The sequence below is a fragment of the Nannospalax galili genome, unplaced genomic scaffold (assembly GCF_000622305.1).
Source record: "Nannospalax galili isolate Female #2095 unplaced genomic scaffold, S.galili_v1.0 scaffold227, whole genome shotgun sequence".
Classification (NCBI taxonomy): domain Eukaryota; kingdom Metazoa; phylum Chordata; class Mammalia; order Rodentia; family Spalacidae; genus Nannospalax; species Nannospalax galili.
In genome coordinates this window covers 11,173,567-11,197,284 of record NW_008360303.1, presented here as the reverse complement: position 1 = coordinate 11,197,284, position 23,718 = coordinate 11,173,567, and the positions used below count along the sequence as shown (strand labels likewise).

Sequence of the window (23,718 nt, the reverse complement as noted above, 5' to 3'; positions counted from 1 at the left end):
TGCACCCATTTTGTGCGGTGCCTGCGGAGGTCAGAAGAGGGCGTCAAATTCTCCTGGAACTGGAGTTATGGATCATTATTAACTGCCATGCGGGTTCTGAGAATTGAACCCCAGGTCCTCTGCAAGAGCAGCCAGTGCTCCTAACCACTGAGCTATCTCTCCAACCCCCCAGATGAGTCTTCTTAAAAGTTGCTTATAGTAACCCTGGAAATGTCCGCCATTCCTTCTCTCTTGGAAATCTTTGGGAATGTCCTCTTTAAGAACTTCGCTATAGGCCAAGGCAAGCCTATTGGGCCCACTGTAGTCCATCTGTAGTACCAGGAAAAACTCTCACTGTTCACTGTAACTCCAGGCACATTGAATCATTCCATCCACACAAGATATGCTGTCTTCACCTTTTATTAAAAAGCAGTTCAAAAGTGGCCGTAAATTTTTAGGTTCACAGTTGAATTAATATAGTTATACAATATTGAACTCAGTATATAAAGCAGCTTTTTCATAGTTTTCTCTTTCCCTCTCCAGCTACGATTCTTTACAGCAAAAATGCTTGGAAAGTATCTATTAGTTGGCCCTAATCCCCTCCCCACCCCACCCAACCCAACATTCTTTCTTGTTTTTAACTCTGTTGTTCAACCAAACCATTTGTCAAGGTACTAGAGACTTCTAGGTTGTGAAATCCAGTGGCATGGCCAATGCTCAGTCTCCGACTTTATTGACCTTTCAGAAATACTTGACTCATCTGATTTTCCTCTTCTTGAAATGCTGTTAAAAGTTGGCTCTGAAAAAAAACAAAAAAAGTTGGCTCTGGAATTCTACTCTGTCAATTCTCTTTCTCTTTAGTTGATATTTCTCTTGAGTTTTTGTTGGGTCCTTATTTCCCCATATCTGAAAGTCGGTGTGCTCCAAGACCTCGTGCCTATCCTTCTTAACCTGTTTTCATCTGACCCTGTGGCTTTGAATGTTGACTGTAGATGATGATTTCCAGATTTCTCTTGCCTAGACTTCTCCCTGAACTTCAGACTTGTTCTGTTTATTTGTTTGTTTCTGTGGTACTGGAGATTGAGCCCAGGGCCTCCCACAAGCTAGGCAAGCACTCTTCCAATGAAGCTACAGACTTCTATATCTTGTTTGCTTACTTGACATTTCCACTCAGATGTTTCAAGGTATCTCAAACTCATAAACAAACCAAACTCCCAGTTTCATCACTCTTTGTCCCTGCAATTGTTTTAATAAATTCAGTTTTGCCTTTCCAGTTGCTTAAGTCAAAGCTTAGGTCTCATATCCAGTCATTTCATAAAGCTCATTTGTTCTACCCTCAGAATATATCCACAGTCCAGTCACTGCTCACCACTGCTACCCTGGACCAAGCCACTGTGATCTCTTCCCTAGGTTTTGGGGGGTTTTTTTGGTCTTTTTTGAGACAGGGCCCTAGCTGGCCTGAAACTCACTATGTAGATCAGGCTGGCCTCAAACTCAGAGATCTGCCTGCCTCTGCCTCCTGAGCACCACCACACCCGGCTTCCCCCATCAGTCATTTTATTTCTCCACTATCTCTGCTGTATAGTAGTCTGCCAGTTCAGTAGCCATAGTGAATGATTTAAAAGTAGTGATTGGGTACTGATAAGATGGCTCAGTGGTTAGAGGCACTTGCACATAGGCCTCCCAACTTGAGTTTGAATTCCAGATCCCACAAGGTAGATAGAGAGAGCCATCTCCCAAAAATTGGTCTTTGACCTCCACTTATACACCATGGTATGTGCATATCTGCACTCACAAATATAAAGAAAGAAAATTTAAAAGAGCAGTTACTCCTTGTACACAATTCTCCAATGATTTCCACCTTATTCGTAATAAGAACCAGGTCTTCCAATGGCCTACAAAGTCATATATCCTTGTGCCCTGATCCTCTTAATACTTTTCACCTTACTCACGTTGACTTCAGCCACACTGACCTCTTGACCACTCCCTGAACATACTAGCATACTCGGGGTATTTGCATTTGGCATTCCAAGAATCTGCCTCCCCAGGTGGTATAGTGTTTCACTTCAAGTCCCTGCTCCCATGTCACCATGTCCATGCTAGTGAGGTCACCTCTGATAATGCAGTGTTACCTACCACTCTACCCCCATACTTTGTCATCTGACTTAAAACATTCTTCTGTGTGTGTGTGTGTGTGTGTGTGTGTGTGTGTGTGTATGTGGGTATTCATGTTTATGCATGTAGAGGCATAATTCAACATTAGATGTCATTTCTCAGGTGCCATCTACCTTGTTTTTTGAGATATTGGAACCCGATTAGGCTAGGCTGGCTGACCAGCAAGCCCCAGGGCTCTGCCTGTCTCTGCCTTCCCAGCACTGGAATTATAAGCACAGGACACCAAGCTCAGCCCTTTATGTAGGTGCTGGGGACAGAACCCAGGTACTTAGGCTTACATGATAAGTATGTTACCGTCTGAGCCATCCCCTCAGCCCACATCATTATTTTTTTATTCCATCCCTTACCTGGCCCAGCTTCCTAGTAAGTTATAAATGCCACTAGATTGGAACCATATATATTTTATTCTCTGCTGTGGCCTCATTGCCTGGAATATTGACTAGCTGGTACATATTAATGCTCAGTAAATATTTATTCCGTAAATGGAAGAATTTGGACCTACACAATTATCAGGACCAGTCATGGCTCTTAACCTTGACCTAATGGGTGGCAGTGATAAGAAATTAATAAGCAACCATGAGAACTGAGAAAGATATTTGTGTACTTATGATATATTGTTTTGTAGTTATTTTATCCTCCTGAAGAGAGATGCAAATAGTGCATGATCACGGGCAGTAAAAGGGGGTGAAGCTGGACAGTAAAAGGTGGCTTCACAAAATGAAAGTATTCTTAGTATTTTTTCACAGTGGGCTTTTGGGTAAAATTTACTTAGCAAATGGTTGTTGAAGAACTAAAGCTATAGTGTTTTGCTTTCTGTGGCTCTGCATTTTGTGGGGAGGGGGTTTATTACAATTGGTCCACAATTTTACACTATTGTGATTAGATGCTGGAACTTCTTTTCCAATCAGATGATTATTTTCTCACTATTCGTCTTACTGTTCTCTACTGTTCTGTGTGGCTGTAACAATTAAGAGCTTTCCCCAAATTGTGTCTCTTTTGCACAATTGTACATTTTTAAAACACAGGTTTTACTTCTGTAGCACATACGTCACTGCTTTTTTGCTTACTCTTTCCTTAATGTTATATTAACTAGTTTGCCTTTTCTGTCTGATTCCCTCATGTCAGTCAGTTCCCATACCGAGAACTTGGCTTAGCAGAGTGAGTGCATGTTTTGCCTGAGCTTGGAGGAGTGGGAGTAAAGACTGGCCTCGTTCCTTTAGCTCAGCTCCAGGATTTCAGGGCATGTTGTGACCTACTAGCCTGAATTAAGGCTGGTGTTATGTCTTGTAAGCATGAGGTTTGGGTTAATAAGGCATATTCTCAGCTCTTAGAATTCACTTGGTAATCTTTATCTCTTTTGCTGAAGATACCACATAAAGTAGAAAGTTACCCAGACTAGGATAAATTTATCTGATGTTTTGATAATAGACAATGTCATAGCCTCTAACAGTAATTTGCATCTATTTGAGATTTCCTTTTAAGCATATTTGGCATTCTAGTTTTCAGTGAAGAATTCTCCCTGTAAAACTGGAGAGATGGCTCAGCAGTTAAGAGCATTGGCTGCTTTTGCAGAGGACCCAGATTAGATCCCCAGCACCTACATGGTGACTAACAACCATCTGTAACTCTGGTTCCAGGGAATCTGATACCTTCTTCTGACTTCTGCAGGCATTGAATGACACAGGTGCACTTATATACATGCAGACAGTCTACTCATGCACATAAAATAAAAATAATAAATAAAATATATTTTTTAAAAAAGAATTCTCACCATGGCCGGGCATGGTGGCGCATGCCTTTAATCCCAGCTCTTGGGAGGCAGAGGCAGGCGGATCTCTGTGAATTCAAGGCCAGCCTGGTCTACACAGTGAGTTCCAGGACAGCTGGGGCTACAGGGAGACCCTGTCTCAAAAAAAAAAAAAAAAAAAAAAAGAATTGATAATTAAGTCACATGAGTTTGGCCTTTCATTTTGCTGAAGAGTGTATGGTCTCTGGAGATTCTGCACTTTGTAGTACAGGCAGAAGGTTCTGTTTTTTGAAGGTTGCTGCTCTAGTTTAGTGGTCGGATAGTACCTAGTGGGGTTATTGGGGGGGAGAACTATGCTCTTTATGCTTGTTTTTGTGTTTGGTCTATTTTTAACATAGGTCTCCCTATAGCCCCAGCTGGTCTGGAACTCACTATGTAGACCAGTCTGGCCTTGAACTCACAGAGATCCACCTGCCTCTTCCTCCCAAGTGCTGAGATTAAAAGGCTTGCGCCACCATGGCTGGCAAAGTACACTCTTTAACTTATAAATATCAAACTTCAGGTTTGATATTTTATGGAAAAATCTAAATCTAATTTCCTTAAGAAATTATGGGGTTATCATTCCCCAAATCATATCATGTACATCTCCTCTTTGCTATGTAAATTATTAGCTTTAAAAAATTCTAAACCTTTTCTTACCTGTCTGCTTTGTAATAGTTCATCAGAATAGCATAGAATGGAGACTCCCATAGTGTGGCTCTATCCTTGGTGAGTTTTTGTTATAGTGTGTCACAAATGTGTTAAGGAAGTGTTTATTACACATATCCGGGAAATGCAACCGTTTAAGGCTTTGGTTACACTTTCTCAAGTTGAAAGCGCCATTGCATTTTTTCTAATAAATTTTGTTGAAAACTACTCTTTGCTACAAGGCTATAAAGATTATTTGTCCTCATTTGTAAATTGTGTTAATTTAAGTGTACTTTCTATGGTACTGTGCCCTTCTGATGGCATTTGGCTGATTGACAAGGGAGAGCCCATGAAAAACCACTGACATTTAAGGGAAAGAAGAAGGATCCCCATCTCTCCCTCCCTCCTTGTTTTCAATATTCTATTTGGAAGATGATATTTAGGTAATAGGAAGAAATCAGCTCTTCAACAGGCAATCAGGACCAGTTTTCAGCAGTAGGAATGACTCCACTGAACTGAGGTTACCTCAGCATGTCCTGGATGTGCTTAACTGTTCTCTTTAGTGCTTTCTCATCTGCTGTCTGGGTCTGCCTGAAGATCCCAGATCCAGCATTAACTTGGCTTTGGGTAGTATTAATTGGTGCGGCTGTATTTGTGCAATCATCCGCTGAGGTGGATCAGTAACAGCTGGTCTGCAGCTGGACATGTTGTCCTGGGAACTCTTGTTTCAGCCAGCAGTTATGCTAACAAAATTGAAAACGTTTTCAAATAGTTGCTTTCTTGTCTACTGTTTGTGTTAACTGTTTGGAGAATCCTAGTTAGTAGCCTAAACATACACTATCTCTAATTGACTTGGGCTACAACTTTATTAGTGTTATATTCCTAAGTCTAACTTCAAGGAGAATCCTCATTTTCTGATTTCTAGACTTAGCATGTAAGTACAGTAGTGAACCAGTGACTCCTAGTTTGATTCTTGAGTGCAAACTTATTTTCTTCTAATTCAAGCCATGGAAGGCATTTTGAAATTGTGTGAAGTTCTGTATGGCCATTGTCATTCAGCACTAAACTGTGAAGAGGGCTGTTTCACAAGGTCCTCATGGAATTCCTCTGAACTGCACATAACAGAGAGGCGTTTATGTTCCCCAGCAGTCGTCATTTGCATCTAGTTCTTAGACAGGAAGAGTTCTCCCCTACTCAAAGAGATTAGAAATACTTCACCACGTAGGAGGCTGGAACAGAATTCTTGGCTTGGCCCTGCTTGAGGCAAGCCTGGATTCTCATTGTTCTGGCAGCCCCCTCCCCTTCTCACATTTCCTCAGCCAGCATGAACTCTAGGATCCAGAGCAGAAAATACTAATTAATTTTGAGTGTTCCATTCTAAACATCTGTATTTGAGTTTTGTTGTCTATGGAAGGAATGTGGCAATGGGAGGGAGAGGGGCAGCAGAACACTGAGAGGAAGCTCATTATTTTCTGAAGGGTGTGTGTATCCATGGCTTGTCTTGTGTCTGAACAGGAGGTGATATATCCAGAATTGTACTTACTGACTTCTTAAATCATTTGGCTGGGCTTCTTGAACTTAAAGCTGTACTGTCCAGTTTTGCTTACTCCCACGATGATAACAGCAAGATCGCTGGACTGGAAATCAGAAACCCTGGATATGTTTTCTATTCACCTACCAGTGAATTAGTTCTTCTTACTTGACCAATGTGGAATTAGTACGTGTGGTGAGATTGGGAGGAGGGAGGGCAGGAGGAAGAAGCAGAGGCAGACATGGAAGTTCTCAGTGGTAGCTGTTTGACAATAAAAACAAGTGTTCATCCATGGTTACCTTAATTTCAGGTATCACAGATAATGGCACACTTTGGCTCTTTCATCCCATTTTCTGATTTTATTTGCTTTATTTTCAGGGGGAAGGTGGGGGAGAAGATGATGGGGCTTGACCCCAGAGCCCTTAGTTTTGTGGCAAAGGGTTTTGCTGGGTAGCTCAGGCTGATCCCAAACTTGAAATCTTCCTGCCTTATCCTTCTGAGTTTGGGATAATAGGATGCCAAACCAGGACTTGACTAGATTCCAAATTCCTTGAAGCAACTTCAGATTTCTTGTCTCTGTCTTTCTGTATATTGGTAAAGAGGATGCTCCAGGCTACTAGAGGAAATGACACCTCTGTAGAAATGTTTATCTGTTCAAAGCTGTGCTCTCCCACCCTCTTCTCAGTGGCCCAGTCTTTCCCCAATAAGGCTGTTTTTCTTTGCTGGGCTACAAGTGGCTATTAAAGTTTCTAAGCAGACCAGTGAGATGACTCAGTGGGTAAAAGCACTTGCTGTGCAAACCTGATGACCTGAATTCGATCCCTGGAACCTATGGTTGAAGGAGAGAACCAACTCCAAAAAGTTGTCCTCTGACAACCCCCACCCCCCACACTCCCATACTCTTACACACAATTGAAAAGTCAAGCACTGCAGCACACATTTTTAGTCCCAGCAGTCAGGAGGCAGAGGCAGGTGGATCTCTGTGAGTTCAAGGCCAGCCTGGGCTACATAGTGAGACCCTGTCTCAAAAAAAAAGGAAAAGAAGAAAGTTTCTAAGTTCCTCAGATATGTCTCATCCAACTACCCCTGGCTTTGCCCTCTGTGCTGCGCATAGGCACCCCAGATTGTCACCAGAACTCTCCATTTTTATCCCTCACAAAGTCACTTGCATTTGTATCTGGACAGAGCAAGGAGGTAGGTTTCTTCCTGTGTCGAGCCAGTCCCCCAGCCAGCACTGAATCCTGTTTGTATATCTCATCATGTATTTTTAGGCTTTCCCTATCTGTGGACCTGCATAGCAATATTATATATACATTCATCCTTCCTACCTAAAAACAAAATAAAAGGAAAAGCCTTGCTTCAGCCCTGTGTTCCCTCCAGTGTCATACCTTCCTGTTTCTCCTCTTTAGCCCTCTGTTCTAGCAGGCTGCCCATGCTCCCTGCTTCTGTCTACTATCTATCTTCAGTTCCAGGGACTTTATCCCTGTCCCTGGATCTCCTTTAAGTGTACATGGCCTTTGTGGCTTGAAGTCATGGATATTTCTTCAGCATTATCTTACTCAACACTTGACTCTTAGCAGATTTGTGGGGGGGAGGATGCATGTAAGTATGCAGATGTGTAATTGCACGTGTGGTTGATGTCAGGTATCTTCCTCAATTACTTCATCTTATTTTTTTTCTTAAGATTTTAATTTCATTTGTGTGTGGGGAGATGTGGGTGTATATATCTGTGTGAATGTATGTCATAAGCTAGAAGAAGGCATCAGATCCCCTGTAGTATGTGGACGGATATGGGTGCTGGGAATTGAACTCATTCCCTCTGGAGGAGCAGGAAGTAGTCTTAACTGCTGAACGATCTCTAGCTCCTCCACCGTTTTGGAGACAAGGTCTTTCACTGAACCTAGAGCTTACTGATTGGCAGGCCTGCCAGCCTCAGGGATCCTTCTGTTTCAACGTTCCCAGCACTGAGATTACAGGTGCATACAGCCACACTTAGTTTTTTATGTGGGTGCTGGGGTTCCAGACTCAGGTCCTCATCCTTGTGCAGAAGGCACTTTTACCAACCAAGCCATCTCCCCAGCCCAACTCATAATAGATTTTAATACTATTGGTTATTCTCTCCTCAGAGCCTGTTTTTCTGGCTCCTTCTTTCCCTGGTCACTTCTTCCCTGTGTGTTTGATCATCTCATCTGTTTGTGCTTTAAACCTTGGTGTTCTCCAGGGTGATCATGAAAGCTGGCCCATGATCTCAGCCATCCCCTAAAGCTTCAGTGTCTCCATGCCAAGGGATCATAAGTCTTTATGTGTAACTTAGATGTCTTCTGGACCTTCAGGCTGCTCATATCCAGCTCCCCTCTAGAGATTTTCTCTTGTCTAGGTGACTTACAGGAACCTCAGATCTACTGTATCTGAAATTGGAGGCATCTCCTCACACTTAATCCTGTTTATCTTCTGCTCTGTTTTAGTAAATGAGACTGCTTTCCATTTGGTGGTTTTTAAACCAGAAAATTAAATGTGATTCTTAATCCTTCCACTCTGTGGAATGGGAAGCAGCAGCCTTGACAAGGAAATAGACTGCAAGCAGAGGCTGTCTTTAAAGTGCCTCCTAATCCACCCTGTCCACTGCTGTGTTGCTGTTGGCTCCTTGCACCTCACTCTGGCCCATTCATTTCTCTGCATTTCACTGTTTCAAGTTCCAGTTCAAGTGTATCTCTCTTGAAATATTGCCATATCTTTTTTTTTCCCCCCTGGAGCTGAGGACCGAACCCAGGGCCTTGCGCTTGCTAGGCAAGCACTCTACCACTGAGCTAAATCCCCAACCCCCATATCTTTTTATTTAAAAGGAAAGGAGAGGACAGGACAGGAAAGGAAAGGAAATATTGTCATATATTAAGATGTCCTTCATTTTGTCCCTTCTGATTGCCACACAGCAGCCACAAAGTCAAATCTGAGCATGCATTTCCTGGTGTAGTCCTTCAGTGGTTGGCTGTTGACCTTGTGTTGCAATTGCTTTCCTGCTTTTTTCTCCATGTTCAGCTGTCCTTTTTAGATGTAGCTGCTGTGCAGCTCTCATTCATCTAGTGATCACCCCACTTTCAAACATTTCATTTCTTCAGCTAAGCAACTGTTTGCCTAGCTAATTCTAATCATTACTTGGTTGTTTCCCTCAGAAACACCTCACAAACCTGGGTTAGATGGTCTTCCTCCATGCTCCTCAGATGTGATGCCCCACCCTGTGAGAGACTCACCAGGCAGAACTGAACTTCTCTGTCCACTGTGGTTTGATGTGACTCTGAGGGCAAAATACATGGCTGTCTTATGCAGAAGTGTGTCAGCCTCTGAGAAAGTCACTGTAGAGCTCCTATGCCTCTTACCTGGAGAGAGGCAGCTCTGAAAGGGGGGCAGAGACCCACACGAGACGCCAACAGCCTGAGCTTATTGCAAGCAAGATAACTTTCTGGGTTTTGCCACCTGTGGCCCTGTGTCTTTGGCCACAATTGAGAATGGCCACATATGCAGATTTATTTTGTAAGGTGTCTGCTGCCAAAAAACAATGAGATGTTAGAAAGGTAGTGGGAAAGAGAACAAAGGTAATGTGTAATCCACAGGTTAGTGAGTAAGCCCTCAAGCATCCCAAGCCACCAAGTCCCATGTCAGAGCAACTGTTGGCCATGTTGGAATGTCTTAGATAGCAAAGCTCTGGAATGCCATACGTACTATACAGTAACCTCACCCTCATTCAGAAGTGACAGTTTGGCATTTTTGATGTAGTGAAGTGTTGCTGGTTAAATCTGTGTTCTTTTAACAAAACAGTATTAACTATAGTGTGTGACTTGTGTCCATGTAGACTGTTGTACCACATCTTAGGTGGAAGATACACGTTTAGATAAACATGGGAAAAAAGCTCACTTATTTTTTTTTAATATTTTATTATTTTTATTTTATGTGTATGCATGTACTGCCTGCATATATGTGAGTGCACCTGTGTCGTGCAATGCCTGCGGAGGTCAGAAGAGGGTGTCAGATCCCCTGGAACTGGAGTTATGGACAGTTGTTAGCTGCCATGTGGGTACTGGGATTCAAACCTGGGTCTTCTGCAAGAACATTCAGTGTTCTTAACTGCTGAGCCATCTCTCCAGTCCCTAAGCTCACTTATTTTTAATGCTGGTGTATCAGTTTCTGATTTAGTTTTAAAATTAATTAGTACTGTACTGGTACTACCAGCTGTTATGGCAAACAAAATTTCAACAATGCATGTCATTTATGAGCCTTTAGTAACCAATATATGAACCCAATTAGAATTTGTCATTTTATGGGAAAATGTACACTGTTTCCAGGTTTAGAATAGCACAGTGGAACCAGCCACTGTGTTGAGCGTCCTGAGGTCCTCCTAGTCTAATAATGGCCTCCTCCTCTTTGTCAGGCTCCAGATCTCCTTAGAAATTGGGGGGATTTCTTATCTTCATTCATATGACTTATGACCTTTGATGTATTTGTCCACAGGAAAGGCTTTTGACATCACTTATGTGCGTCTAAAGTTTCACACCAGCCGCCCAGAGAGCTTCGCCATTTATAAGCGCACTCGGGAGGATGGGCCATGGATTCCTTACCAATACTACAGTGGCTCCTGCGAGAACACCTACTTGAAGGCCAATCGTGGCTTCATCAGGACAGGAGGGGATGAGCAGCAGGCCTTGTGTACAGATGAATTCAGTGACATTTCTCCCCTCACAGGGGGCAACGTGGCCTTTTCAACCCTGGAAGGAAGGCCCAGTGCCTACAACTTTGACAATAGCCCTGTGCTGCAGGTATGCACTTGCAGGGTGGCATGGAAGCCAGCTAGTTCTACCATGAATGAGTGTCTGAGAATTACTGGAGTGGGCCTGGAGTCTCACTTTTAAGATGAGGTATCAGAGGAGGGTCCACTTCTGTAAAATGGGCAGCCGGTTTTATGCTGTTCTGTGCACTACCCATAAGGGAAGGAAAGTCCATTCCCGTTCCTTCCCGCTGCTTGGTTGATGCTTGTTCTTGTATTCTTTTCCACTTGCAGACATCCTGGGGTATACATTTAACCAAACAACTTTAATTTTTTTTTAACTTTTTGAGACAAGATCTCATGTGGTCCACATTGACCTCAGATTCAATATTCAGCCAAAAATGACCCTGAGCTCCTGATCCTGTAGCCTCCTTCTCCCTAGTGCTGAACTTATGGGTACATACTACCACACTTGGCTACTTTACAAATCTTATAAAAGCTGAACAGTTCTAACTTGAGTTTCTCTACTTGAAGTGGAAACATTTTACTTCTGACCTTTTCAAGAAGATATATGACATAGGACTGGTGCCATAACTCAGTTGACAGAGTGCTCATGGGGTGTGGGCAAGGCTCTAGGTTCAATCCCCAGCACCTCATTAACCAGGTGTGGCACGCCTATTATCTCAGCACTCAAGAGGTATAGGTAGGAGAATCAGAAATGTAAGGTCCTCTTCAACTACAAAACAGGTTCAACGCCAGCCTGGGATATATGAGACCCTGTCTTGAAATTTTTTTTTTAGTTTCTTTATATTTTTTAATTTACTTTGTGTGCATGTGTATACATGTATGTGTGGGAGCACATGTATGCCATAGCATGTGTATGGGGTCAGAGGCCAACTAGTCAGAGTTGGTTCTCTCCTTCCACTATGTGGGTTCCAAAGATTGAACTCAGTTCATTAGGCTTGGTGGCAGGTATCTTTTACCTGCTGAGCCATCTCATCAGCCCTCCAGAAAATAGGTTTTTGTTTTTTTTTTTTTAATTTAGGAAAATAAGATATTGGAAATAATCCTCTTAGTTTTCTTCATCCTTTTTTAACCACTAAAAAGCAGGTTTTCTTTTCCTAAAATTTTTTATTTATTTTTATTTTACATGTATGAGTGTTTTGTCTGCATGTATGTAAGTACACCTGTTTCGTGCAGTGTCTGAAGAGGTCACAAGAGGGTGTTGGGTCCCCTGGAACTGGAACGATGGACAGGACATTTGTTAGTCTCCATGTAGGTACTGGGAACTAAACTCAGGTCCTCTGCAAAGGCAACCAGTGCTCTTAACCACTGAGCTGTTTTCCAGCCCCCAAAGGCATTTTTTTTTTAATTAACAAGGGGAACAGTTGATGCAAGATATTTAGAATGCTACCTTCATTATCACACAAGGGAATTTTGATTGGTTTGTCTGCGCTGTGGATTGTCACTATGAGAACGCTTCATCACCTGAAAAGTTGAGTGCTAATGACAGGGTATCTGAGTACCCATGGTACTGTGCTTAAGCATCATGTTAAAACCCTTTCCCTGTCTTAACAGTAGAGCAAATTAAAGCTTTCTTTTTATTCAGCAAGTCTGTGCATATTCCTTATATTCTGTATACATACTCCATATTCTCATATGGAATCTTTGAGTATTGCATAAGCTTCTGCAAACTTTCCATATATTTGGGCTGTGTGATTGTGGAAGATTGGTGATACCCATGTTATTCTTAATTGTGTTGATCAAGACCCTATGTCATGGGGCTAAAGTTAGCATCTCAGTGGGGGCAACCTTTATTTGTTGACTAAAGAAAGAAGACTAGAGGAGGCTTTGTAAATGTTGTCTGTCTCATGGAAAGCCGTATGATTTCTAAATAAGAAGGCTACCTGTTTCTCTGGGCTTTCCACTTCCAGCTTCTGAGAGTTTTTTCCTTTGGAATTTATGGTAATAGTAATTATTTTATCATTTTATCAGTTATCATTATCATTATTTTACATTCATTTGTGTGTAGAGGTCCCAGGACAGCTTGTGGGAGTCAGTTCTCTCCTACTATGTGGGTCCTGGGGATTAACTCAAGCCATCAGGCTTGGCAGCAATTACCCTTACCTACTGAGCCATCTTGCCAGCCCTAGAATTTATTATTGTATTCAAGGACTCTGATTTTGTTGTTTGGTTTTAGAGCCAGAAGATGAGACTATGCTTCTCTGTGTGTCTAGCCATCCCCTCACCCCCAACCCTCTGCCCCCACTGCCAGGAGATGGTGAATCTGAAAATACTTGGTAAATTCCATGGTGATGGTGATCAACCAGTATATTTACAGAGGCCTTCAGAAAAGGGTGTCTGTGATAAGAGATAAAGCAAATGGCAGAGAGAAGAGTTGAATTAGATGGATGAAAAAGCTGAAGACTGCAAGTCTTGAGAAGGGGTGATGTAGCAAACACTTGTCAGCCTTGTTCCTTGTTTCCTCCTCCAGTAAATTGTATTTCCTGTCCTAGAGAGGCAGCAGTGAGGTCAGTAGGAAAGAACCCGGTAGAAAGTTCTAACTGGATTTCTGGCTCCTTTGCTGATTGCATACCTGTCAGCCTGTCTTGAGCAGCTTCCCCTGCAGGAATTCTTCTGTTTGCTCCTCCTTATGCCTTAGAAAATGGTGAGGCTACATGTAGTAAGAGTTCTTTGCATCTGCATGGATTCAGTCAGTTCGTTTCACTGTGCAGTAGCTTTAATTATGTGTCTCTGGATATAAGAGCTCTGGCTGTCATAGCTCAGGGCCAAGGAAGGCCAGCAGATTTGACTGCTAGCTGACAGTGAACAAGTTACACTCCAGTCCCCCTGATGGAGGAGGAGATTGCTCCTGGCTCCATTGATGTGAGTGTCAGCTGTACTGGTTATAGTACAGTTAGCATTTATTGTGCACTTAGTTGTGATGTAATGTGGTGAGCACTGTTTTCAGCCATTTAGACAGCTAAGCATTACTCTGATGTCTAGTATATGAACTTGTTTAACTTTCATAACTCTGTAAGTTGGATATTCTTATCTCCATTTTATAGATGAGGAATCGAAGCTCAGAAAAAATATAAATTGACCCAAATCATATTACGTGACAGAACTGAGACTCAGATCCTGTTCAGTCTAGCTGGAATCCATTCTTTTTAAGATGTTTATGATGAAAATAATTGCCTTAGTGGAATCCTTTGAGACACCTTTATAAAGGGGAGTAGTGGTAAAGATGAAATCTGTAGCAAGTATTATAGGTATTAAGCAGAGGTGTGTTTAGCTATTACAATACCAACAGCTAACAGATTCCTGCCATTGTGGCCATGACTGGTTGTTGCTATTGAGTTCCAAGTTTGGATGTGGTGAAGTCATCATCTCTTCTCCTTTGCAGCTTCATGGAGATTAGTTTTTTATGAGCTTCATGGAGATTAGCTTTTTATGAGCTCTCCAGGTTGCCAGGTGTTTGGCGTAGTTTAAGGCAGTGGTTCTTAATCAGGAGTGTGCCTACTGGTCTCATGGGAGTCTTCTGGAAGCATAGATGTCTGCTTCACTGCCCCTGCTTGTTACATCGGAGATGGTGATACTGACACACTCCACGACTTAGAGTAGGAAATGCTGTCTTTGGGTGGCTATAAGTGATACATTGCCCAGAACTTACTGGCTCTAAACCACCATGCTTTATTATTTCTCATGATTCTGTGTTAGTCTAGGCTTACCCAGCAGGTCAACTAAGGACTGGGCCTTTCTCTTCATCTGTGGCCTTTCATGTTTAGACTAGATTAGGCTTTTCTACAGTGAAGGCAAGTCCCTCTGCATGAGTACTTGTCAAGCCTCTGCTTGTGTCACATTGGCTGATGTCCCCCTTTGCCAAGACCAGTCATGCATCCAAGCCCAAAGCCAGCACGGAACAGGACTGTACTGGGTGTGGCACTGGCAGACATGAGTCACTGGACTCATTATTACAGCAGTCTGTCACACATGTAAGCATCTGATAAAATTAGCCTAATGAAAGGATATTTGTTATAAGGCCTTAGATATCATAAAACCCAGAGGAAACAGTACAGCCTTCATTTTTGTCTGCTGCTTTATGGTATACCTTCCAACTTGATTGAATGTAGTTTCTTTAGATTCATTCATTCACTCAGAGGGAATTACTGTATGCCAAGCATGGCACTGAGCAAAACAGACACAGATTTCCTACCCTTTTGATGCTTATAATCAAGTAGTGAAGTCACATGATGAAATGTGGAAATGAGTAAAGTGGAATAATAATGGTTTTTAACAGTGGGCAGGGAAGACCTTACATAAGTGATACTGTGGGAAAGATCAAGATAAACACATACTGCATTTGGTTGCCTGGGTCAGTCTTATGACACATTACCTTGTGCTTAGGTATCTGTCTGCCCCAGATCCACCTGTGGGGATTAGGTCTGAGAGGCAGAAATCAATGGCATAGAAAGTGCAGGGGTTGGGGGCAGTGTACGCATACAAGTGTGCTGGGACGAGCATACATTCTGTGTGATCTGAGCTGCTACCGACTGCATTTCAATTTTAGATTCAGGATAGAGAGCAGGAACAAAATGCAGAATACTTCTGTGTGCTAGGACTTTAAGTGTGTGTTTTGTTTAACCTTTTCAATTGCTTTATGAAAAAACTAGTAAGTAGTATTCTTGCTTTTGGAAACTCCAAGTAATAAAGTAACAATGTTAACTACAGAGGCTAAGAATCAAGGGAGAGAACAACATTAGGAAATTAAAGGAAGTCCTTCCTTATTTTAACAATTTAGCACAAGAAGAGGCTCTAGATTAACATATGAACTATTTAGAAGATTTTGTCAAACTTGTTTCTCATCTTCAGTCCCTCTTCTTTCCTTTATGTGTCTATTTTTCTTTTTGCTTCCTGGCAGGAATGGGTAACTGCTACTGACATCAGAGTAACACTGTATCGCCTAAACACTTTTGGAGATGAAGTGTTTAATGACCCCAAAGTTCTCAAGTCCTATTATTATGCAATCTCTGATTTTGCTGTAGGTGGCAGGTGAGTAAACTATTGAATCAGCGTTGAAAGTGATCAGAACTTTGCTGTAGGTATGAACAGAGCAACTTGTCTGGGACTATATTAAAATTTAGGGATGTCACCGGGTATGGTGGCTCACGCCTTTAATCCCAGCACTTGGAGGCAGAGGCAGACAGATCTCTGAGTTTAAGGCCAGCCTGGTCTACATAGTGAGTTCCAGGCCAGCTGGGGCTACTGGGAGACCCTGTCTCAAAAAAGACCAAAAAAAAAATTTTAGCGATGTGCATATCTGGAAAGACCAGCAGCAACCTAGAAAATTTTTCTTCTCATCCTGGAATCTAAGCAATTGGGTTTTCCAAAACCTTGTTAAATCCATAATTTGAGTAAATTCTCATTGACCATTTAAGTGCAAAACTCTGTGTAGGTTCAGCAAAGCTGTTGACAAAGGGGCAAGACTTACTTCTTACTGTCCTGACCTTTTCGAATCCTACAAATGAACGGCAGGCATTGATGAAATTTTAAAGACAGGCTGAGCATCCCTAATCCAGAAATCCAAAATTTGAAATGCCCCAAAATATAAGAATTTGTTTTGGTGTTGATGTGCTGTCTCAAGTGGACAGTCAAAATGCTGGTACCCTGAAAGTGTTGTATAAAAATACTTTCAAGTCATGTGTTTAAAGTATACATGAATTTCATGGTTAGACTTGGTCCCATTCCCAAGGTTTATCAGTATGTGTTTTCAGTTATTCCAAAATGTTTTTTGAAAAGGACAAGAATCTAAAAACTTCTATTCCCAAACACTTGGGATAAGGAATACTCAACTTGTGCTGATATAGTCATGTGTTTTAAACACATAAATCACACAGCCAGAGATGGCTGAAAAGATGCCACAGATCAAGGTAAGAACTGCCTTACTGGAGAAGTAGGTGGGTCCAGATGGTCTTAAAGAACAGGTAGGATTTGGATAAAGAGGGAAGGTGTCTGGGTTGGGTAAAGGAGGATGGATATGTTATCAGCAAAGGTTCAGAAAGTATAATCCCGCTTGATGGAAGGAAAATCTCTTACGTGAGTTTGTAGAACTATAAACCATAAAAATAGCTTCATGGCCAGAAGCCTTAAACAAATCTTAGACTTTCTTCTTTTGTATTAGACTATGAGGTCTCAAAAGCAGAACAATTGTTTTTGTATATGGTGTCCCTGGTTTAAGTTTGATGCCCAGTGAGAGTCAATTTGAAATGTAATGGATGAGAATTTGGGTCAGGTGTTTGGAGTAAGGCTATAATACCAAAATTGGGTTAGGAAGAGGAGTCTATAAGAAGAACAGAGTATAGTGGCACACCCTGGTGAAACCCATAAAAAACTAGCTTAAATTTTTAAATGAGTGTACAGAGCCAGGCATGGTGATACACCTTTGATCCCAGCCTTTGAGATACAGACACAAGAGGATCTCTGTGAAATCAAGGCCAGTCTGGGCTGCATTGGGAGTTCCAGGCCAACTGGGACTATAGGATGCAAACGGGGTAAAAGTAGAATACCGTTTGTAGCAGTTACTTTCCTATCAGGAGGCAGTATGTTCTGGATATTAGGCAGCAAACACCTAGATGGAAAGGAACATATAGATGTGTTTTATCATGAAGGACAAATGACCAGGTGTTTAGTCAAAGATGATCTTAAGGTTTAATGACCAGGAAAAGAGTGATACCATTAATAAAGAAAGAAAATAAGAAAACGGGCAATTTTAGAGGAGATAATGAGTTTAGTTGTAGACATACGATATTTTAGGTTATTGGGGAGGTATTAAATTTGTACAGCCATCAGGGATAGGAGCCTTATCAGATGAGGCTGGGGATCTAAAATTAGGATTCATCCTTGCATAATGAAGATGATTCCAAAGTGTTTTCAGGTATTTTCAGGTGGTAGCTGAGGCTAATAGAACTGAGGAAACAAGTAAGAAATGGCCATGTTTCACCTGACACATTCAGATTCCCAGAGTTTCCTTGAGTCTCAGTTTATCACCAGTTTATCTAGGAGATCCTTCAGGGATTCTTGTACCTAGAAAAGCTGAGGGAATAATCTGACTATGGGATATCTCTTTGGAGAGTAAAGTGTCTAATTTAGTATCTCCCCACCTTCAGTTGGAAATACATTAGCATCATTAGGCTAAATTATTGCTGTGTGAATTAACTTACACTTCTGGTGGTCCTGTGTGCATAAATAAAGCAACTCCCAGTTACTCTTTGAGATAGGCTTTATCATTGGCCCTGTTTTATAGGTGGGGGCCTGGTGCACTGTTGGTGACAGGGAGGGGCTTTAGACCCAGGCAACCTAGATGTTGTTAGATGTTATGCCATTCTTAGCCAGTGTTTTCTGCTGCCTCTTGACAGACTTGACTTCAGGAATTATCCTGCTAGTGTCCTTAGGAGAAGAAAATCCCTGACAGTTTCTGCCTGGTTAATGTCCCATTTCTTTGGTTGTTTTTAATCTTCCATGTATAGGCCTTTTCTGCGTTGTTTCTAGGACCTTTCAGAAGTTCCATTCTTGGGCACATCTTTTCTCTCCCCAGGTGTAAATGTAATGGACATGCCAGTGAGTGTGTGAAGAATGAATTCAACAAGTTGGTATGTAATTGCAAGCATAACACATATGGAGTTGACTGTGAAAAGTGCCTGCCTTTCTTCAATGACCGACCGTGGAGGAGGGCAACTGCCGAAAGTGCCAGTGAATGCCTGCGTGAGTGCCGCTGCGTAGTCTGTCTGGTTGTCTTAAGGACTCCTGATGGAAGAAAGGATGGGAGTCTTCCTCATTGAATGGAAAACTCTGAAAGGCAATGCTCTTGTAACTTGAGAGAGTTGGACACTAAACTCCATGCATGTCAGAGGGAGAGCATAGATGAAGCTAACTGCTTGTGAATAAACTCAGCTGGTTATTCACTTCATGAATACCAACTTGGAAGCAGTATCTCCAAGGTTCAGGCATTTGATTAGATTCAAATACTGGGCCAATGTGGCCCCTCTAAAATATGACTTCTGTCATCATTGTGACCCTTTAAAATCAGCCATCCCTCAGTGTCCACAAGAGATTGGTTCCAGAATGCTCTTCAAGTACCAAAGTCCATAGTTGCTCAAGCTCTTTATATGAAATGGTATTTACATGTAGCCACGCATATCCTCTTACAGATTACTAGTGCCTAGTGCTGTGTAAGTAGTTGTTACCCTATGTTGCTTTGGCAATAAAGACAGTAAGGAAAAGTCTGGACAAATGTTAAGTACAGACGTTTTTTCCCAAATACTTTCTATTGGCAGTTGATGAAATCTGTGGGTGTGCCACCCACAGACACAGAAGGCAGCCATCATCTTTTTCCTCTCAGTACTCATTCACTCAAGCAGCCAGCTTAATCAGCATGTGTCAGGTACAATGAATTAATTCTCAAAGTTATTTTTCCGTTATCTCACTAAAGAGTACAGTGGGAAGAATTTGCCCAACCCTTCCCATGGAAATTGGGTGGCTGTGAGTAGATTCTGTATTCTTAGGAACGGTCAAAATAAAGAAGGTTGTTTATCCCTTCATAATGTCATGGTTTATTCTGAACTGAAAAGGAAACTTATAAGAGAGGAAGAGAGAGTCATGATTTACCAAGGACTTAGTGCTGACACATTTTAAAGCAGCTGTAAGCTCTTACGTCCTTACAGAGGGACCAAGAGAGAAGACACCCGGAACCTGCAGCAGCTGTCTGCAGAGCTTTGACCAGGGACCAGTATCCTGACTCGGGACTATTTTCATCAAGCTGCCTAGAGTAGATTTCCTTATTCATCTTTTTTTATTTTTTCCAACAAATCTCAGAGTTGGTGGTACAGTTTATAGCCTCCTCTAGTATTTCTAAGCACTCGTTTGTGGGAGCTTCTTTAATGCCATTACTGCACTGAAATGTCTGTTGTTGGATGCTGTAAGGTAAGGACTGGCGAAGAGAAAACGAACTACTTCTAGGATATGGCATCTAAACAGACACATGGGTTTGAAAGGTATTCTGCCTAGTGATGTTGTATTTTTAGTCTAGCCAAGAAATAAGGAAAACAAACAGAACATTGTTAGCTCACTCCTAGCAAACAAAGTGGCTGCTGCAGCTAAAAGGCTTTGACTAAGAACTCACTGAATTTCTGGATGTTGTGATACTGTTGGATGCTGGGACTAGGCAAGAGAAAATGCCTTCTCTCATCCTAGCTGTTAATGAGGGTGGCACAGCACCTGCTGTAGCTCTGGGTTGGAGCAGAGTGGGCATGGGAACTCTTCTGCCTCATTGCCTCAGTACCAGACAGTTCAGGAGTGGGGCTGGGTTGTTTGCAGGGTAATCTAGGATGGCTTAGAAGAAGAGAAATAGCTAATGAAAAGGGGAAAGGGCACTATAAAACAACTTAACAAAACCAATTTTTGCACTAGTTTCTGAAAATGTTTTCAGTTATAATCCTATAGTAGAACATATTGTACAGAAGGAAGAGGAAAGAGTAAAAGAAAATATATTCAAAGATTTATTTTTTAATTATTTTTATTTTTATGCATATAAGTGTATTGCCTGCATGTATGTTAGTGCATGTGTGTTGTACAGTGCCTGCAGAGGTCAGAAGAGGGTTTCAGACCACCCCACCCCCGCCCCAGAACTGGAGTTATGCTGCCTTGTGGGTGCTGGGAACCAAACCTGGGTTTGCAAAGGGGGCACACTCCAAAGTTCTCCCATAACCAAAACCAAAGAGAGATGATCTTCTGAATTTCTATTTATTTATTTTTGTTTTTCATGTCTGTGCCTGCATGAGTTTCTGTGCACCATGATCATATAGGTGTCCTCAGAAGCCAGAAGAGGGCATCAGATTCCCCGAAACTGGGATTACAGGTGGTTGTGAATCCCCCAGTGTGGGTGCTAGGAACCAAACTGGGTCCTCTACAAGAGCAGTAAGTGCTCTTAACCACTGAGCCATCTCTCCAGCCTCTGTTGAAATATTTTTAAACTACTCTATCTTAAACCAAACAAAACTTTGTGCTCAAGATCTTATATATACTTTGGATAGAGTTAGTAATCCTGAGAAAATCATCTTACTATAAATAGTAGCAAAGACTTAATAGACTACAAATACATGTTCCTAAAGTGTGGTTGTGCTGAACAGATGACCCCCTTGGGATTGTGGCTCCCCAGGAGAGGGATCTGAAGGGTCTCCATTTCCCTGCAATTCTGTTTCCATCATCAGGGGCACTAATTTTAGCCTGTATGTCTCAGGTTCCCCTAGTCTGGATACTTGAATAATCTGGCCTTTGAAAGCTGGTGTCTTAATGTGTTTGGATTATCTGAGATCAAAAAGTTAAAATCGAAGCCTCAGTATAAATTAGTGCTCTGTTCTTGGTGTTGGTACTAGAAGTAAAGGATAAAGAGCCAGAAAAATGGTGACTTGACTTGACTTTTACTTATATATGAATAACTACCAGGAGACAGGTCTTCTGAGTATAGGAATTCCTTATAACTTATGAATAACTATGATTATCCTATTTTTATAAGGATGAATTTTAGTAAAGTGACAGTCTGTATATATAAACCTTTGATTGACATAACTCGGTTTTGCTGTTGTTGATAAACAGCATCTGGTAGTTACCGTTTCCATACTACCTGTCACAGAAATGTAGGAAATTGCAGTTCTTTTTTCTTGGAGTCTTTTAAAATGCTCTTCTTAAAGGTACATGGGTCTGATATAACTTGCATATATGTCTTGGCCTACAGCCTGTGACTGCAATGGCCGATCACAAGAATGCTACTTTGACCCTGAGCTGTACCGTTCCACTGGCCATGGTGGCCATTGTACCAACTGCCAAGATAACACCGATGGCGCCAAATGTGAGCGGTGCCAGGAGAACTTCTTCCGTCTTGGGAACACTGAAGCCTGCTCTCCATGTCACTGTAGTCCTGTTGGTAAGTGGCAAGGAGGACCCATTTAGTCTGATGCAGTAAGAGACAAAATGAGAGTTTCCTGAATCCACAGAAAATAAAGCTTTGTTTCCAGGGCATGTGCACAGCTAAGAGTGGAGATATGCACATTACTGTAGTTTGTAACTTTTCTTAGTCTGCCTCCACCCCCAACCTTTACTATAACCAAGGTGAACTTTCAGATGATTTCTAGTGTGGTTGTGGCCTGAGTAGTGGTTCTGTAAATAATTGGCAGCTGGGCCATCGAGATTGCCTGAACTTTGACTCTAAAAGGCTCTTCCTTGTTAATGATTTTGTTTAGTCTAAATCTCCTTAGTGGGCTGAACTGTTCAGCATGCTAGTATGTGTCTACAGTGCACAGCACTCAGTCTCTCTCTCTCTTTTTTTAAAGAGTTGTGCTAATACTTTGTTTTTTGTGCCTTATAAGATGCTTAAATTCTAGACTGGCACCTTAGGGAGCATCTGATTATCCAGAGAAGTCACTGGTCTTGTGTATAGTGCATCACTGGGTATGTTTTTGTTTAACTCTCTTAGGTAAATTCATTTTAGGGTATGCCCAGAAAGCTAAGCCGTCATGGCTTATAAAACTGTGGTTTGGCCGGGCGTTGATGGCACACGCCTTTAATACCAGCACTTGGGAGAAAGAGACAGGTGGATCTCTATGAGTTCGAGGCCAGCCTGGTCTCCATAGTGAATCTAGGCCAGCTGGGGCTACAGGGAGACTCTGTCTCAAAAAGACCAAAAAAATAAAAATAAATAAATAAAAAATAAAACTGTGATTTACTGAGTTCTGATTTGAAATTTGGTCTTTCTTCTCTGTGATCCTCTAGAGATGACATATTGGTCATCAGACATTGCTTTTACTTTCCAGTTGTGTTTCTTTTGATATCAGTTTTACTCATGTAGCTGTCCAGATTTGGAGGTGACAATGAACCCATTAAATTTTAGGCTCTCTCAGCACACAGTGTGACAGTTATGGCAGATGCAGCTGTAAGCCAGGAGTGATGGGTGACAAGTGTGACCGTTGCCAGCCTGGATTCCATTCCCTCACTGAGGCAGGATGCAGGTAAATGTGTTCAAAATTAGAGGAATGGTATGGAATCTATGTACAGGAAAGCCATAATAGTAGCCGCGTGAACATGTTCCCCACAGTAGGACTAGCTGGAATGATGCCCCTGGGGGTTGCAGTTGGATAGAAAGTGAGTTGTTTTCATATAAATATGATGAGTGTGAGTTTCTTGTTTTTTAGGTTTTTAGGTTAGCATGCAGTGTTAGACTTTATCATGGATGATGAGTGTTCTTGACCCAAATCCAAATATAAAAGTAACACCAGGGTTCATTTTGTCCCATATGTATTATATGTAAACTCCATTAACAGGCAAAACAAAGGTTGACTTTTCTTGAGGCTGGAGAGATGGCTCAGCAGTTAAGAGCACTGACTGCTCTTGCAGAGGACCTGGGTTCAATTCCCAGCACCCACATGGTGGCTACAAACCATCCTTAACTCCAGTTCCAGGGGAATCCAAAGCCCTCTTCTGACCTCTGCGGCATTGCACAACACGGGTGCACTCACATACATGCAGGCAATACATTCATACACATAAAATAAAAAATAATAAAATGTTTTTTTTTTTTAAAGAGTAGAATTTCTTTTCTCCTGGTCTCATTGTTTTATTCCATTTCCACCAAACAGGCCATGCTCCTGTAATCCTTCCGGTAGCACAGATGAATGTAATGTTGAAACGGGAAGATGTGTTTGCAAAGACCATGTTGAAGGCTTCAGTTGTGAGAGGTAGTTCATTCTTTCTCTACCTGCATTGTTTTCTGTGTGGAAACAGTTTCAAGTGAAA

At 41.8% G+C, this 23,718-nt stretch overlaps 1 protein-coding gene across 1 annotated transcript in view; it reads left to right on the top strand.

The window, feature by feature from the left end:
- Lamc1 (laminin subunit gamma 1) overlaps nt 1-23,718 on the top strand; it is a 130,182-nt gene that overhangs the window by 71,364 nt on the left and 35,100 nt on the right. Inside the window, exons 2-7 of the mRNA XM_017795894.2 lie at nt 10,623-10,927; nt 15,797-15,927; nt 18,470-18,636; nt 21,665-21,853; nt 22,817-22,934; nt 23,562-23,660. Coding sequence (XP_017651383.1) covers nt 10,623-10,927; nt 15,797-15,927; nt 18,470-18,636; nt 21,665-21,853; nt 22,817-22,934; nt 23,562-23,660 — 1,009 coding nt within the window. The remainder of the gene's footprint in view (nt 1-10,622; nt 10,928-15,796; nt 15,928-18,469; nt 18,637-21,664; nt 21,854-22,816; nt 22,935-23,561; nt 23,661-23,718) is intronic.